Below are 18141 nucleotides of genomic sequence, written 5' to 3' on the forward strand. Positions count from 1 at the left end.
ACTAGAGGACAGAGAACTGCTTCTTTCGGTTTCCTAGACTTTAAATCTCGGAGCAAATAGCTTCCTTCCTGTTTTGGGAGTAGCTGGTGGGATTGAACCACTGACTGTGGTTAGCAGTTCCATTGCACAGCCGACTACCTGACCAGGGTGACTAAAACAATTCAAACTGGAATGTTACAGAAGTAGAAAGCGTGCTATGTTCCTACCCATTGTCACTCTATCTCCATCTCTCTATCTATATTGGGCTAGGCAAACCCATCCACTGAGGCAGATCTAGAAAGCAGTGCTATGTTCTAATCCATTGTCATTCTCTATCTATCTATCTATCTATCTATCTATCTATCTATCTATCTATCTATCTATCTATCATCAGACCATCCACGGAGGTCCACCAAAATGCTAAAGCACTTCTGAGGAATGAATTACATATCAGTCTAGTAAGCCTCAAGGTACATCAGAGAAAGCTTTTACTAAACAAAAACCACTAGAACAGAAAAAAAAAATAAGGTGGGCGAGAGAAAAGAGAAAACAAGCCAAGGGTAAGATTAGTCCCAAGAATGTCTACTTCTAGAACCCGGTATAGTTAAGGATGAAGAGCCAATGAGAGCCGGAGATTCCCAGTCACCGAAGCAAAAAAGAAAGCACAATCCATTAAAAAGTTAATGGCCAGGGTGTTTTGGTGAAAGATTCTGTACTAGAACCCCCATCAAAAGGGGACATACATGACAGAATTTCAAATTCTCATGGGCTCCAGACTTCCAACACTTAAATCCAAAACTATCCCATTTTTTAAAAACCAAACAATTGTCTAGCTTTGCTAAAAAAAAAAAAAAAAGTCTGCCTGGAATACTGCACTCTTTGAAGGGCCATCTATGAGGGATCAAAGTGACAACAGAGCTCGAAAGATAAGCTCAGGAACCTTCGGGGGTCGTGAGCTGGTTAGAGGGAGCAACACAAAAGTGGAGGGCGAGAATGGTGGCCCCGCTCGGAGAATGTAGCTATGGCTGAATTGTCCCTGCAGAAAAGGCTGATGGGCACGTGTCACTGTGTGTACTGCAGAAAAGCAGTTCAGTTCGACTTAATCCTGGAGTAGGACAAAGCTCTGCTGTTCACGTCTCCTTTCGGCTTTTGCGATGTAATAACACAAAGGCTACCCCAAGATAGCCCAAGGTGACCCCAACTCGGGTGATTCTAAGTGTGGCAGCGGTGAGGCTTTTAATGGCTGACCTTACCATCACCAGGCCTTTCTTCTGACTCAAACCAACCCCCTTTTGTTTCGCCACCAGAAACCCTGTGAAGTCACAGAAGCCAACCCAACCCAGACCCATCAAGCCCATTCCAACTCGTAGCCACCCTAAGACAGTGGAAGGGCTCCCCGAGGGCTCTCAGGCTCCGTAAAGGAGCAGCAGGGCTCACCTTTCTCCTGGGAAGCGTAGCAGCTGCCGCTTTTGAACCCCTGATGGCCAAACTACATCATCTGGGCAACTGGAAGAACAGATACTGCATCATCTGGGCAGGTTGGAGTGGGGTGTGCGTAGAATTTTGGGAGAATCCCTGGGTGATGCAAACAGCCAACACTGCCAGGTGCTACCTGAAAGCTCGGAGTTGACCAGGTGGCTCTGTTAGATCTCTCTGGGGAGAGATAGACTTCGGTCCTTGGCTTCGCGCGAGAACGAATTCATGCGGAAGCCTGGTTTGTGATCCAAGTGAGTTTTATGAGCATTAGAAGTTTCAGGTTTACACAGGTACCCGCAGGGCTCCTCACCAACGTGCAGCCTGCCTGGAAGCTGCTCGCAAAGTCATACAGTCGTCTCTGGGCTCCTGCCTTTTCAATTATTCCGCAGGGAGGCGTGGTGGACGACCAGTTTGACCTCATTGGCTGAATTGAATTCACCTGGCCTAGGTGGGCCAATCCAGGTGCAGCACCTACCCACGCGTACCTGGTGGGAAACCTGAACCTCAGCATGTGCAGTGTGCCACTCCTTTGTTCCGTAGCTCCGCCCTCTGGGCATGCGCTGTAGACGCCCCGGCCCTATGCAAGACTGCCTAACAGCTCCTTGGGAGGCCCGTCGATTTAGTTAGGAAAATTCAGCAACTGAAAATCCCACGAAGCATGCTCATGGGGCTCCATCAATCAAAGTCAACTCCACAGCAACTTATAAAATCCTTCCTAAAACCTGTAATGGGTGTAAGTGTTATAGGCGGCTCTCTGTGAAGGATGCAGGGGCCCAGAATAGGATTCCTAATTGGGTAAAGTGGTCCAGGAGATGCTTTATGCCAACTGGGGGCAGGGCCACTGCTGTCTTTTCACAATCAAATGGAGGTTAAAGGACACAACTGTTAAGGAGGCTCATCAGAGTACATGCAAGTCACCTCCCAGAGTCGAGCATTCACAAAACTCTGGAGAACGTGTCTGGCCCCGCCGTCTGCAGAGCAGAGGTTTGTCCGATGGCCAACGCAAAGGGCGCTCCCCTCCAAGGAGGTAACTCACCCACCCTGGAAAAGCCACACTGCTTCCAGTTCGAAGGGGGAGAATAATTAAATCAACGACCCGGCTGAGAAGTCCTGAGACTCTCTAATGTGCTTGGTAAAGAGGCTGCAGCTGTTTGACTTTAACTTACCCATGATTCCTTTCACATAGTTCCAGAGATAAAAATTCTGTTTACGGAGTCTGTGAAGACTAGAATACATGTTAAGGACTCTTCGAGGAAAAAACAAACAGGTGACCATTAAAGGGTCATTGGCAACATGCACCCACTGAAGACATTCCAAAATTTGCTTTTTTATCTGTTATAAAGACTACAGGAAAAACAAACAAACAAACAAAGATGGGAGGAGCCCTGGTGGTCCTGTGGATTACGCATTGGCCTGTCAACCACAATGTCATTGGTTCAAATCCACTCGTCACTCTGTGGACGAAAAACGAGGCGGTCGGCTTCCTACAAGATTTACAGCCTCGGAAGCCCTATCGATGGAGCAGTTCCATCTTATAAGGTCACTGAGTGTGAATCGACTCGATGGAAGGGGGGTTTAGTTTGTTGACTACACTTACACCTTTTGTGAATAATGTGAACAGATTAGAAATAGCCATTTGTTTTAAGCATCAGTTTTTATTAAAAAGTGCATTTTGATTAATTTATGATCTAGGTAAGCTGTAAGATATCAGTATACTCTCTCTGGAATAATAACTTTACAAAGATTTAAAACAAACAGATTTTTAAAAGCCTTTTTTATTCCTTCACCGTTATCATTGTACAATACAAATATCACCTTGTGAATACACAAAAAAACCCTACGGAAGATAACTCTGCTGCACATAAAATACAGAATGGAGACAGATACTTCTTCATTCTTAAAAAACTATGCTGTTCTCCACGTTGGCAAGTACTTCTCCAAACACACGTGTGGTAGGAGTAAAACTTATTGGTACATGCAGTTTCTGCACAAATATATTTTAAAGAAATAGATCTCTTTTTTGTTTTTTCACCAACAAAATTGTCATGACAGAGCATGAAAAGCTAATTCATAGCTTTCAAGTTTTAGTTAAGTGATCCTTTTTAAAACTCTTTTCCTCTTTTTACAAAAAGGGGATATTCATGGCTATTTTCATTGCGTAGTTAACATCAAACTACCAAACAGATGCTAAAATAAGTTAAGTGGTACATGTCATTGCCCCTGCTCACAATATGTGGACAGGCTCTTGTTCTCAGTTGGCCTCTTTAATCTGCAGCAATTTAAAAACCATAACCAGTCTTCTGATTTACGTTAACTATAAATGCAAAATTTAGTAGTGTATAGATACATTTGTATTTTCATGGAATACTTTATTTTAAATAAAAACATTAAAGATTGCCTACTGACCATACAATCAAGACAAGAAAGGCACTAGAAACATAGACAAATTTCTCTCCCAAGAAACAGTTTTAAAATTTCAGCTCTCTTCCCTCTGACATGTAAAAATCTTTAAATTTGGTTTTCATAACATCATTTTGAAAAATAAAGTTAGGAAATACTTAGAAAAATCATTTTATAACAGAATTTTTTTTTTTTGCACTTTTTCACCCACTGTCTCGGCAGATTTTACAAAATCCCAAGTTTACCAGACCTTTCTGTGTCTGTCATTTTCATGTGAGTTTCGATGCAACAGGTAGAAAGACTTCAGAACGAACCCCGTGCTCAGGTACTTCGAAACCTTCATAGAGACATTGCTAGAAAATGGCTTACAGCCCAATCTTTGGGGCAAGAGATATGAAAAGTATGTTTTCCCAAGAAAATAATACACTTTATTTCCAGAGGTGACTGGAAACGACCAGAACGTAGGATATAAAAGCTTACGTGTACACTGTTGCATCCTGTACAGAGGAAGATGGTGGCCGGAGGTTACGTAAATCCTAAACCCATGAACAGGAAGTGTGTACAGTGCATGATAGGTTAAGTTTTCTTTGTGGTTGTCCAACACGGGTCCTTTGGAGAGAGAAAAGATCACAGTGCTGAGCAGGTAACTCACTAGGTGAAGTCAAGGTAACTGTGGGCAGGGATTGGGCGGGATGCGGTTGGTTTCACGGCATCTTCTTTCCTGGAGTTCGTAAGCACTTTGGGTACTTTCTGCTTCCCCAGCCTTGCCCTGCTGCTATGTGTCGTTCACCAGGCGGCTGTACTTCACTTGCCTTCCGAGGTGGACCGCTGGCCACGGGAAGGGCCAGTGGTAAGACCGAGGTACAGTCCCTTGAACATTCTTTTCAAAGTACTGGAATGGCCTGTACCACCACACCCTGGCCAGGAGGTTCGACTGCGAAGCTTCCTTTAGCACCTGCGACAGCGGGAAGGAAGCACAAGTCAGGGCGTGTAAGTGTTCCAGGGGCAAGAGCCCACACCTGCTCCGCTCCCACGCTTTCGCTTAAGTCCTGGTTTTTTCCATAGGAAAACTCACCAAGGCCTCCAGACTCACCCCGTTTCCACCCGCTCGATCCAGCCTCACGCCCTGCTCTTGCCTGTGTCGGTAACAGGGGCACACCAGAATAGAGACTCCAACCCCTCAGTTCCGGGAAAGCAAGAAGACCTTGTGAGTCACTTAGTTCTTGGCTATAGCTAGGGACCTCGCCTGACGTTTCCGCTGCTGGGGCTTCGAAATGGAAGATATTGAAGTAGTAAATGGTAAGTGCATTGAGCTGGTAAGTGCGGACAGCCAAAAAGATAAAGAGTGGGACTAGCTCGCACTCAAAACTCACTGTACCATCAAGTTGCTGCCAACTCACAGCGACCCCACCCCTGTGCGCTTCCCAGGCTGGAACAACACTTTACAGGAGCGGAAAGCCTCGCCTTTTTCCTGAGGGTTGTAGCTTCAAACACCTGATCCTAGAGGCTGGCAGCCTAGTGTACAGCCACTGAACTCCGACACGAGTTCTACAAGGTAGCAATTAAAAAAAATTCTTGATTCTGAAAGAGGATCAAAGTCACAAAACACTACATGATCTTAGTAGACTGCCCTACGAGACACTAAGCCTTTGTGGACCCTTAGCACCCTGTAACCTCACCGCTGGATCAACAACAGACAGACTCCCACCGAGGGGAGACTTACTTGCTGATTGGCCATAGTGTGATACCACCAGAAGAGTCTTGTGGTGATGTAATACGCCACCACCACGTCCACAGTGTAGTGGTCATGTGCCAAGAGAATACAGAAGATTCCAACCACGCTGAGCAGCCAGCAGATCCAGTGGTACCACCAGAGTCGCCGAGGGGAATCTGAAGAGAGCAGACATTTGTAATAGTCCCCTCACTGGAGAACCAGAGAGAGCACCCAGCGACGGCTCCGCCACTATTTCTCAACAGAATTGCCCTCAGTCTCTCCTTTGGGAAACAGGTCTTTTTTAGTTGTTGTTAAATTAAAAGATCATTTTATTGGGGGCCCTTAACAGCTCTTATTAACACTCCACATATCAAGTGTATCGAGCACACTTGTACATGCTACCATCATTATTTTCTAAACGTTTACTTTTTGGTTGAGCCCTTGGTATCAACTCTCTCCCTGCCCGCCAAGACCTCTTGATAAATTATTTTCATACTTCACACAGACCACTGTCTCCCATCCCTCACACAGTTGTTGTTGGTTCCCCTGGGGGTGGGGGTGGGGGTGGTTATGTGTCAATCATTGTGTTCTGTTTCCCCTTCCTCCCCTTCTCTCCCTACCCTACCCTGGTATCACTACTCCCATTCCTGTTCCTGGATTCCGCGTGTCATCAGCTCTTATCTCTTATCTGTACCTGTGCACAGGCTCTGGTCTAGCCCGCAGTGAAAGTCAGGACTGGGGCCATGATGGTGGGGGGGTGAGGAAGCCTCAAGGAACCAGAGGAATATTGTGAGTTTCAGCGGTTGACTCATCCCTTCCTTATGACCCTTCTGTGAAGGGATGTACCACATCTACAGATGGCTTTTGGGTCTCTGCTCCAACCCCCCTTGTTCTCAACAATATGTTTTGTGTTGTTGTTTGTTTTGAGTCTTCAGATTCCTGTTACCCAATCCCATGGACGCGTCATGATCACACAGCTGGTGTGCTCCTTCCATGTAGGCTTGTTGCTTCTCTGCTAGATGGCAGCATTTTTAACTTCAAGCCTTTAAGACCGCAGACGTTATCTCTTTTGATAGCCAAGCACCATTCTGTTTCTTCTCCACATTTGCTAATTTTGCTAATTTGCTAATTTTGTCTTTAGCAATCCTCAGTGTATTGCCATATAAATATATGTACAAAAGCCAATTGATGTATGTATATGTGTGGATTGAGATAAGAGTTGTATGAGCCCCTAATAAAATGTAAAAAAAGAAAAAATGATTAGGGAAAAGAATGTGCAGATGTGCTTTATACAATTGATGTATGCATATGCATGGATTGTGATGAGTTGTATGAGCCCCTAATAAAATGTTTAAAAAAAAAATAAAGACGTTGTTGGGGAAAAAAAGCCAATACCTCCATTTTTATGAATTAATGTATTCACATATGTACACATCAATGTTTATATACCTCCATCCATAGCTTTGCTAACTAGGTCATTCCTCTGTTTCCTATTACCTTCCTCCTGCCCCACCATCACATTATTCCTCTCAGCTAGATTGCTGTTGCTCCGACACCTCCAGGATCTCTACATCCTCCGCGTTGTTGATTTTAATTCCCTAGTTGTTCCCCTGAACATGTGTCTTTTGGGACAGCAAATCTAAGGACTAATGGCTCTAGCTTATCTGAAGCTAAGGAGAGACTGGAAGTAGCTTATTTGTGAAATGATTATATTCATAAGTATAATCTAATTTTGGTTATTACTTGGTTCATCTAATGGCAAACATAGTTTTAAAGAAAATCCGTTTAATCAAATCAGGATAAGTCAGCACATAATGTTCTTTAAAAAAAAATTTTTTTTTAACACAAGGGGCTAGGCGGTGGGGGGAAGCCCGTTGATATTTACTAAGATTTTTATCTGCTGGGTGGCTGGGTGATGCAAACAGTTAAAACACTTGATTCCTGCCAAAAGGTAACTGGTTCAAGCCCACCCAGAGCACCTTGGAAATGAGGCCTGGCAAGCAAGCTGCTCCAAACTGTTGCAGTCTGGACACTCTATGGCGCCATTGTGCTCTACAAACCCGGGGTCTCCACATGCCAGCAATCAGCTGGACCACGACCAACCACAGCTGCTCTAACTTCTTACACGTGGGCCGAGCAAGTGACAGCTATCTTACTGACTTCCCAAGCACAAATATACCTGAAGCCTGGAGTCTCTGAGATTTGCACTTCAGAGAAATCCAAATGCCAGGGAATTACTGTTACAGCCGCCTGGGAAATTCGAGTGCCCGGTAGGTCGGGCTCCTGTTCATTGCCATCTACTCAACCCCACATATGCCGAGAATTGCTCCACGGGACTCTCAAGGCGCTGACCTTCCCAGAAACAGATGGGCAGGCCTGTCTTCTCCAGCACTTCTGGGTGGGCTCACCTACCAGCCTTTTAGGCCGCAGGCAGACTCAACCATTTTCACCACCCAAGCACTTCGAATTGGGAGGAGTGTCAGAAAGACACGTGTCTGTGTCGGACTTATCTGTCCTCCGATTTTTGTTTCACCTGACTTGCCCCGCAAACGTGATCCATCAGTAGGACCGAAGACTATGAGAAATAGCAATGGCAGGTGAGGAGCGGGTAATGGAAGGCTGTGGCAGACTTACACTCTTTGATGAATAAGTAAGTGAGCGTGAGCATGACCGTGTGACCGCTGTACAGATAGTCCCCACACATGTTGTGAGAGCCGGTAATGGACAGGCCACCTCCAGCGATAAGCTTCATTATTCTCCGCAGTTGGGCTTCCCAGTCTCCAAAAAGCTAAGAGCAAACGGAAAGCAAGACTCATTACCATCAGCGCTGGGATCTAGGAACGAAGCGATTCAGCTAAGCTAATTAAGACAGACAGAACACCTACCAGCAAGTCTTTCACCTTCCACGGGCAGCCCGTGGAAAGGTTAGGGTCCTAGAGAGGAAGCTCGGAGCTTTAGAATATTTCCTAGGTATTAGCACTTTATTTTTTCATCACGTTTGCATCCACTTTAAAAAAAATCCTTTTATCAGGAGTCTTAGCACTTTAATAGCACGTTTCTGATGAGGTTAGACAATGCTTTTATGATACCCAGGGAAAGATTAACTTCCTGTAACTGCCAGTTTGGGGAAAAGAAAACTTGAATCTCGAATTTCGGGAAATCTTAGAGAGGAATTTCGCCAATGGTTGGCCTAGAGGACAACTGTTCTAAAGCAGTTGGAGGCTGGGGCAGTGAACTGTATGACATATTTGGGGACGGGGGATGTGATTCTTTGGGACTAAACTGAAACAAAGGACTGAACAGGATTGGGCCTTACAGCCGTTGAAATTATGTGGGTAACTGGATTTTTCTCCTTTTAATAAGGACAAAAATAAAGTCCATAAATGGATCTGATTTCTGATGCAGGTTTGTGCTGGAGATTAAACCAGTGACGATGCAAACAACTCCCTCATCGTAACACGGATTTGCTCGGTCAACAAAACGTGTGAATTATTGATGGTTCATGCATGCCAGAATTCCTTGAAAGTCTGCCTGGCCAATTTTATTGATACTATTTCACACTTTCAGTGATATTATTTCCCTTTGTGATCATTTCCCTTTGACTTCTAGTCAAAGGGGACAGGCTGAGCACATCCTGCAGAGGACAGGAGTTTCCAGAGTCAACGGGATCACGGCATGTCCAGCACGGCAGAGGAAAACACAGACTGTCTCGTACACTAAGATAGCTTCGTGCATTTTCAGAAAGAAGACGGAGACGCTAAAGTTTGCAGTGATGAAAAGCACGCAGGATGGAAGGCTTTCGAACCGTGTCTTTATAATTTTGAGGGACATGTATTTCTGACTTAGAAATCTATACCCAGGAATAGGATGAACCAAGCATAAGGAGAAACTGAGGCCATTTCCCCAAAGCAGCAGTTGTTGCTGGGGATCAAATCTGGCCCTGCACCCCGAGGGTCCCATGTACCCCGAGGGTCCCATGCACCCCGAGGGTCTCATAGTGCTGCCCGCCCTGTGACCAACTCCAACGCCATCATGTGGAGGCTTTCACGATAAACAAGCCTTTCTTTTAGACTGTTATACTCTGGAGGCTCGGTGGAAACCTGTTCGGCACCACAGAAACACGCAGCCCCAATGCCAATCAGGTGGTGGCTGCTGGGAGGTACCGTGGACAGGAACTGAACCCAGGGCTTCTGCATAGAAAACAAAGATCCTACTAGGAAGCCACTTGAGCTCCCAGAATTTGTGAAATACAAAGGTTTTAAATATTTACCCACTGTTTACTCTTCTTCACGAACTAATGGTCTCCCTTGCAAGAAAAATGAACACAGAGAGCTGCAGAGGCGGGGCTTGCTGGATGGAGCGCCGATGCAAGCCGGAAAGCTGTGCAGCGGGCCTGGGGTAGCCTGCCCCACAGGGGGCTCTGAAGAACCATCTTCCAGAAGGTGACATGATGAACTACCTCATGCCACTGACTGTATGGAGTCACAAATTGGGGGTGAGTAAGTATGCAGACAACTAATAAAGCAAAAAGCAAAGCAATTCCTAACTCCACAGGACACAAAATATTGTGCACAAAAGGAAAAGTAATGACAGGAAATACATACATGGCTTAGCAGAAGTAGCACTTACAGAACAAAAGGCACTATGAGCTAAACAAGACGGAGGAGAACCGCTGGGGAAGACAGGACAAGCTGTGTGGCCCCTCCCGGGGGGGGGGGGTGGAAAGGCTCAGGGCAGCCGTTTGACTGGATTGGAGGTGGGGCTGGAACAGGACGACACTAGACCATCCCCCTCCACAGCGGGCAGGCAGGAACAGGGAAAGCTGTGGACCTGAAACTGAGTCCACACACATACAAAAACATGTTCAACACATGTTAAAGATACGGAGCTGAAGATCCCAAGGTTCAGTTCCAGGGGGCTGGACCAAGGTTAGGGTCAAAGGACTGTTTTTTATAGGTTCTGACGAAGCTCCCCACCCCCAAGAACAGCATGCGTGTTTAACCTGACAGCATTGAAAAATATGGTTTAGTTGTGTCATAATAATATGTAGGTAGTTACGGCAGCAATACAAAAACGCTTTGGGCATCTTTTCATTTTACATTATTTGACTCAAAGCTTCTGCTCTGTTTAGAGAAGTATGACTTACATGCTCGAGGCAACATCACTCCCTCCAGTCCCCTCCAATTTTGGGGAAAGTATTTGTGGGGAAGCTGTGTGTCCGTGTCCCTGAGCGCGTGTGCCTGCTGGGGCGAGGGGTGAACATAACGCGGCCCTGAGTCACATTTGGTGCGGACAACCGGGAAGGGCGCGATGCACTTCTTTCTCAAGTCCCTGTTCTTTCCTTTACCGCTGCCATGCTGGTGTTGGCCAAACTCCATCAGAGGAATGTCCCTTTAAGCTTGTTGGGAAACTTCCCGAGGACAACTGGCTGTCGACATATAACATGTCAGTGGCATTAGAAGTCCAAACGACAGGTAGCATCACCAACTGCATCACCAACAAGCTAACGTTCTCACTGTGTAGACAAAAACCAACTGCCAAGAGGAAACCTATGCGAAGAAGGAAGCTTTTGGGAACTGGAAGTTTCTCCATGGCCCCAGTCTTGAGATCAGAGGTGAGAGGGTGGAGTTCGTTGGAGAAGAGAAAGGACAAACTACTTTTAACCAGAACCAACTCTTGGTTGATGTCCAGAAGCACACAGAAATGACTAGGATCTGTCCAAATAAAGTGCCCCTTTTCCCTTGAGAGAGAGAGAGAGAGAGAGAGAGAGAGAGAGAGAGAGAGAGAGAGAGAGAGAGAGAGAGAGAGAGAGAAAGTGCTGAGGTCCGGCTCTTCTGCTGGTGAGTTGTGTGACAGGAAGCCTTGACTGGCCTCATCCACAAGTCAGGAAACTAGATTTATGACAAGGAGCTTGACTGGCACCAAGGTGAAACACTCAGCTGCTAGCTGAAAGGTTGGTGGTGCAAACGCACCTGGAGCTCCAAGGGAGAACAGACCGGGCATTCTGCTTTCATAAAGACCATATTCCCGCGGCAAAGCCCACTGCTCTGAAGTCCACTTGGGCTCCTCGGAATCCTACACAGGGCACCCGCGGCTACGATGAGAGCAGATGGCCGCAGCTTCCCCCATGGGAAGGCTGGTGAGTCTGACCTGCAATCTTGGGGTTAGTAATCCAGCTCCTAGCCCCCCTGCCACCAGGACTCCTTAAAGATGGCAGCTTGGGAAAACTGGCTCCGTTCCACTCTGACATATAGGGTCCCTGTGAGCAGGAAACGGAGAAAGACAGAGGTGACAGCCTGTGTCTGTATGGATGTACAGCCCGATAAACCCTTCGGGGGCAGTTCTACTTCAGGGCTGCCATCATTCAGACTCTGCTCTCTGGCAGTGGGTCTGGTTTGGGGGTTTATGAGTCGGAAAGAGCACCATGGGCCTGAGGTGGACTTGACGGCAGACGGGTGATGACGACGCAGTTAGTGCTGTTGTGAAGACCTCTGGGAAGACTGTCATCCACACTGAGTAGCAGCACCTTTGATGCAGGGACACGGCTTCTAGAAGGGTCCTCTAAGAAACTATGCCAAGCATGAAGAGACGCTTTGTGAGCAGCCTAGACACCCAGGGGGCGTCAAAAGCTCCTGGAAAATTCCATATTTCCATTTTTGCAAGTTTTTTGAAGCCCAGCCCCCTGTATGTACATATACATAAAACAAAATACTGTTTATAAAAGCAACACCCCGAGCATTTAAATATGTATATGTAACCCCTCCCTTAGTACTCAAAGTCTGGTCCATGGACCATCTGGGTAACCCCAGAGCCTGCTGAAGACAGTCAGGGCTCACGCCAGACCTGCTGGTGAAGAACCTGTGGAGACTTAAGTACTCATAAAGTTGGCGCAGTGCCTCACTAGGCTGTAACTGCTTGATACACCGTGGGGAAGAGGTGCAACATGGTTGTACAGTAACTACGCAGCATAAGCATGCTTCTGACTGGTGAAAAACACATTTAGTATACTATCGGAGACTCCTCAGAATTGGGGATCGAGAGACTGTCTCATGTACCTTGGACATGCTATCAGTAGGCACTAGTGCCTGGAAAAGGGCACCTGGCTTGATAAAGTAGAGGGACAGTGGCAATTAGGGGGACCCTCAAGGAGACGGGTTAACAGTGGTGGCAACAACGCACTCAAGCAGCAATGGTGAGGATGTTGTGCGTACGGCGCCATGAGTCGGAAGTGCCAAGGTAGCACCTAACAACAACATGGATGGCGAGCAACATAATACACAACACACGAACTACATTGGCTGCTGTTCACACCTAACAACAACATGATGCATGGTGAACATGCATGCACAACACACGAACTACACTGGTTGCTGGGTCGGGCTCTCCAAATGCACACACTTAATCCTTCCTTTCTTCATGTAATGGCCATGGCCACAGCAGATACTTTTGGTTTTGTTCCTGAAGAAGCACGGTCCTCTGAAACGGATACGTCACCACTGCCCATGAAATACCATGGAAGTTGCTCACAGGCACCCAGATGGAGGATCAGACTGGCTGGGGCCAGCAGAAGGAGTGCACACCTAGCCGGTGACAAGCGTGCACGCACCACAGGCCCCTTCGGCGCAGCTCTTCAAAGGCCTGTGGTTCCCAACAGCGTAACTCGGCCTCGCCCTGGAATTCACCTGGCCCTGTGCCCTCCTAACCGAGGACGGAGGCATGAGGATTCATGGGAGCTCTGGAAATGACTTCGTTGTGACCTTGCGAACCCTCCTGGGGAAGATGACGCGGCTGTAGTGTGATGAATGCTTTGGGTTTTCAGAGCAGCAGGAAGATGCTCAGAGTTACTCCCTGGAATTTCTCCTTCCACCCGGTCAGGTAGAACCGAGAAGAATGGCAGGGCGCTTCTGCAAACAAAGTAATGCCTTTTGTTTCCTAACGATTGATTCCAGCCTTTTCACAGTTGCTTCCTCACCAATTTTCTCATTGTCTTCCCTCCCTCCGGTGTTTAGTGCGGACGTCACACTCATTCTACAGAGATGAAGTCGACCGAGACCCTGGTGTGTGTAACTCCTACACGGGACCAGAACTGAGCAGGCTCCCCGCAGCTCGCACTGTGGAAGATACATACCCTTCTCGTGCCAAGGCTGGACGAAGTCTCCAGGTTTATTTTGCTGCAGATGTCCTAATGCAAGCTAACTGCAGTGGTAAGGTGTTGGGCTATGTATCACAAGGTCAGCAGTTTGAAACCACCAGAGGCCCAGCAAGAGAAAGATGAGGCTTCCTACTCCCACGAATAGTTTACAGTCTCAGAAACCCCCAGGGACAGTTCTAACCTGTCCTACAGGGTTGCTCTGAGTCGGCATCGTCTCAATGGCAGTGAGGTATTTAAATATACAGTTGAAAGGTTCCATGACAATGATTTATTCACTATTTATAGAAGTTATTGGGTGCTATCTAGTCAATTTTCAGCTCTTGTGACTGTGTGCCAGTAGGACTGCCCCAGAGAATTTTTTAGGCTGCATTTAAAAAACTTACACTTTTTTTACCATTGTTTGAGTGAAAGTGTACAGAGCACATTGGTTTTCTAGTCAGCCATGCATACATACTTTGCTTCTTTCCCCACAACCCAACAGCATCCTTCTCACTTTCCCCCGTTTACCTCTCCCACTCACCACTTTCTCACAGGCTGCCCATCCCCAGGTTAACTGCTTCACCTTTCACTAAAGAGCTATTTTTCATAAGGTTTTTCTCATTTAAATTAAACTCACCCATCCCATCTATAGAAGAGGAACTTTCACCAAAACCTCTCATAAACAAATCACACATTTTCTGCCTTCAAAAAAAAAAAGGTGTTCTGAATGTAATTGTATTTTATATTATGGTGCCCCAGTGGATTACGTGCTGATTTGCTAATCGCAAGGTCAGCAGTTCAAATCCAGAAACTGCTCCATGGGAGAAAGATGAAGCTCTCTGTTCCTGTAAAGATGTACAGTCTCAGAAAGGCACAGGGACAGTTCCACCCTGGCCCAGGGTTCGCCATGTGTCCGTATTTGAGTTGCTTTATGTTGTGCTGTGTTGAGGGGATACACCCAAAGGCTCCAAGTTCATGAGTCCAGGGCCAGTAAGGAGCATTCATGCACTCTCGGGTCTCAGTGGTGCCACTGAAGCACTGGGGCAGCCAGCCCCGGCCATGCCATCACACCACGTCAGCCCTCATTGTCTCATTGGTAAAATGGCTAGAACAACACTTCTTGTTTCAACTTCCATCCTCACCCACCAAAGTGAGATCGCAGTTGCCAGAGTGATTCCTAAAGGGCTATCCAGATGTAAGCTTCACTCCGCTCCTGGGTTAGTTCAGTTCGGTGAGTATTCTTCACTGACTGCTCAAGGCCTGGCAGCCCACAAGGGAACTCTCGACGGGTCTCTTAAAAGATGCAGAGCCCTCAACGAAGCTCATCTGTGATCACTTAAGGGGACTCAAGAGATTGCTGAGGGTGACTGCTCCACTCCTGGAGAGACCTGATTTCATTCACAAGCCCTGTCAGCGCACCTCAGTGAAGTGAAGTAGGGACACTTCACCATGTGCCTCTGGTAAGCACACGACAGCTTCTTTTAAAAGCCGTTTTCCTGTACTCCAGCTCCGGATGGAAACGTAAGTGAGAAAGAGCAACTGACACAGCGGCCACAAGGGTGGCTCCAGCGGAACAGGCAGGCTTTCCTTCCGCTGTGCACAGGGCCACCTAGCAACAACAGCAAAGCTCTCAAGAATTAATGTCCGCGTGGTTCCTTTTCAAATGCACCCCACCAATTCCGATAAACTTGATTCTGTCCCATGGCAATCCTGCACGGCAGAGCCGATTCTCGCCTGTGGTGGCCCTGTGGGATAGAGTAGAACTGCCCCGGAGCCTTTCCAAGCCTGTGCGCTTTAGAGAGCCACTTGTGATGTCTTTCTCCCACAGAGTGGGGGGCACATTCAAACGCCCGCCCTTTGGGTTCCCAGTCAAGTACTTAGTGCCACCACGACTCATCAATCCTACACCACGTGGGGTTTTCCTAGGAGTCTCCAAAGGATGAGGATGCTGCTCACCGCAAGGGCGGCAGTTTGAAACCACCAGCCCTTCCCCGGGGAAAAGATGAGGCTTTCGGTCTGCTCCCACGGATTTACAGCCTCAGAAACCCACAGAGCAGTGCTGCTCGGTCAGAGCGGGCCACTGTGAGTCAGAAGTGACCCTGGCAGTGCGGGTTCTCCAAATGGACAACACTGCACCCACTCAATAAACAATGCAACCCTAACTCTCAACGCCTTCCCTTTTCCTGGGGGTGGGCTGGGGCATGACTCTGTTTCCATGGCCTCCGGTATGGAGACTCACGGCAGGCTTCATAAAATCTTAAGATACACGTCCAGCTGTGACTTTCCAGTTGTTTATGTTCTTCTATCTGTCACATTAAAGAAATCTACTCTTTCAATCAGACAAGATTTCTTTGTAGTAAAATCACATTTGCTGTTAAGTGTTAGGTGGGGTCCTTCGAGTGTCATGAAGAGACACTTGAAAACCCTCTAAATCTAAATAGCAGTCTAATTTTTATTTCCATAAATCCTAAATCTAAACAGCAGTCTAATGAGCGCCAGACTCGTCCAGTGACATTCAGCAATGCTTGCTCCTCCCTTCCCACGCTCCCTGTGATGGGAGCTGTCGGAAAATAAACCCAACAGGTGACATTTTACGTTTAAACAGAAGAAAATGGACAAGTTCCTCTGCAACCTCCCATCCCTTATTCACACCTGGGACACGTGACAGTGAGAAAATACTATCATTTAATCTCAGGGCCACGTGTCCAGCTGCCTAACAGTCCACACGCTGTCCTTTACTGCCCCCTAAGCTTGTGTCAGGGATGGCCCATCGTCAGCCTGTGTCAGGGATGGGCCATGGTCAGCCTGTGTCAGGGATGGGCCATGGTCAGCCTGTGTCAGAGATGGGCCATGGTCAGCCTGTGTCAGAGATGGGCCATGGTCAGCCTGTGTCAGAGATGGGCCATGGTCAGCCTGTGTCAGGGATGGGCCATGGTCAGCCTGTATCAGGGATGGGCCATGGTCAGCCTTTGTCAGGGATGGGCCATGGTCAGCCTGTGTCAGAGATGGGCCATGGTCAGCCTGTGTCAGAGATGGGCCATGGTCAGCCTGTGTCAGAGATGGGCCATGGTCAGCCTGTGTCAGAGATGGGCCATGGTCAGCCTGTGTCAGGGATGGGCCATGGTCAGCCTTTGTCAGAGATGGGCCATGGTCAGCCTGTGTCAGGGATGGGCCATGGTCAGCCTGTGTCAGAGATGGTCCATCGTCAGCCTGTATCAGAGATGGGCCATGGTCAGCCTGTCTCAGAGATGGGCCATGGTCAGCCTGTGTCAGAGATGGGCCATGGTCAGCCTATGTCAGGGATGGGCCATGGTCAGCCTGTGTCAGGGATGGGCCATGGTCAGCCTGTGTCAGGGATGGGCCATGGTCAGCCTGTGTCAGGGATGGGCCATGGTCAGCCTGTGTCAGAGATGGGCCATGGTCAGACTGTGTCAGGGATGGGCCATGGTCCGCCTGTGTCAGGGATGGGCCATCGTCAGCCTGTGTCAGAGATGGGCCATGGTCAGCCTGTGTCAGGGATGGGCCATGGTCAGCCTGTGTCAGGGATGGGCCATGGTCAGCCTGTGTCAGGGATGGGCCATGGTCAGCCTGTGTCAGGGATGGGCCATGGTCAGCCTGTGTCAGAGATGGGCCATGGTCATCCTGTCTCAGAGATGGGCCATGGTCAGCCTGTGTCAGAGATGGGCCATGGTCAGCCTATGTCAGGGATGGGCCATGGACAGCCTGTGTCAGGGATGGGCCATGGTCAGCCTGTGTCAGGGATGGGCCATGGTCAGCCTGTGTCAGGGATGGGCCATGGTCAGCCTGTGTCAGAGATGGGCCATGGTCAGACTGTGTCAGGGATGGGCCATCGTCAGCCTGTGTCAGGGATGGGCCATCGTCAGCCTGTGTCAGAGATGGGCCATGGTCAGCCTGTGTCAGGGATGGGCCATGGTCAGCCTGTGTCAGGGATGGGCCATGGTCAGCCTGTGTCAGGGATGGGCCATGGTCAGCCTGTGTCAGGGATGGGCCATGGTCAGCCTGTGTCAGAGATGGGCCATGGTCAGCCTGTGTCAGAGATGGGCCATGGTCAGACTGTGTCAGGGATGGGCCATGGTCAGCCTGTGTCAGGGATGGGCCATCATCAGCCTGTGTCAGAGATGGGCCATGGTCAGCCTGTGTCAGGGATGGGCCATGGTCAGCCTGTGTCAGGGATGGGCCATGGTCAGCCTGTGTCAGGGATGGGCCATGGTCAGCCTGTGTCAGGGATGGGCCATGGTCAGCCTTTGTCAGGGATGGGCCATGGTCAGCCTGTGTCAGAGATGGGCCATGGTCAGCCTGTGTCAGAGATGGGCCATGGTCCGAGCTAACTTTACAGTTCTCCAGTACACTATAACTCCTCCATTTTGTCTTTCATGACATTGACATTTTTACAGAGTGCAGTCTAGTTGCTTTGTAGAAG

General features: G+C 48.2%; 1 protein-coding gene across 10 annotated transcripts in view; it reads right to left on the bottom strand.

Annotated features, from left to right (window-relative positions):
* Positions 1-3212: 3212 nt before the first annotated feature.
* SGMS1 (sphingomyelin synthase 1) overlaps positions 3213-18141 on the bottom strand; it is a 320508-nt gene continuing 305579 nt past the window's right edge. For all 10 annotated transcript variants that reach the window (XM_075533703.1, XM_075533701.1, XM_075533698.1 and 7 more), the window contains 3 exons: positions 8204-8357; positions 5579-5745; positions 3213-4810 (listed from right to left, as the gene is read on the bottom strand). In XM_075533703.1, the coding sequence (XP_075389818.1) occupies positions 4631-4810; positions 5579-5745; positions 8204-8357 (501 nt within the window). In that variant the 3' untranslated portion in view covers positions 3213-4630. The remainder of the gene's footprint in view (positions 4811-5578; positions 5746-8203; positions 8358-18141) is intronic.

The sequence above is a fragment of the Tenrec ecaudatus genome, chromosome 16, assembly GCF_050624435.1.
Source record: "Tenrec ecaudatus isolate mTenEca1 chromosome 16, mTenEca1.hap1, whole genome shotgun sequence".
Lineage (NCBI taxonomy): Eukaryota > Metazoa > Chordata > Mammalia > Afrosoricida > Tenrecidae > Tenrec > Tenrec ecaudatus.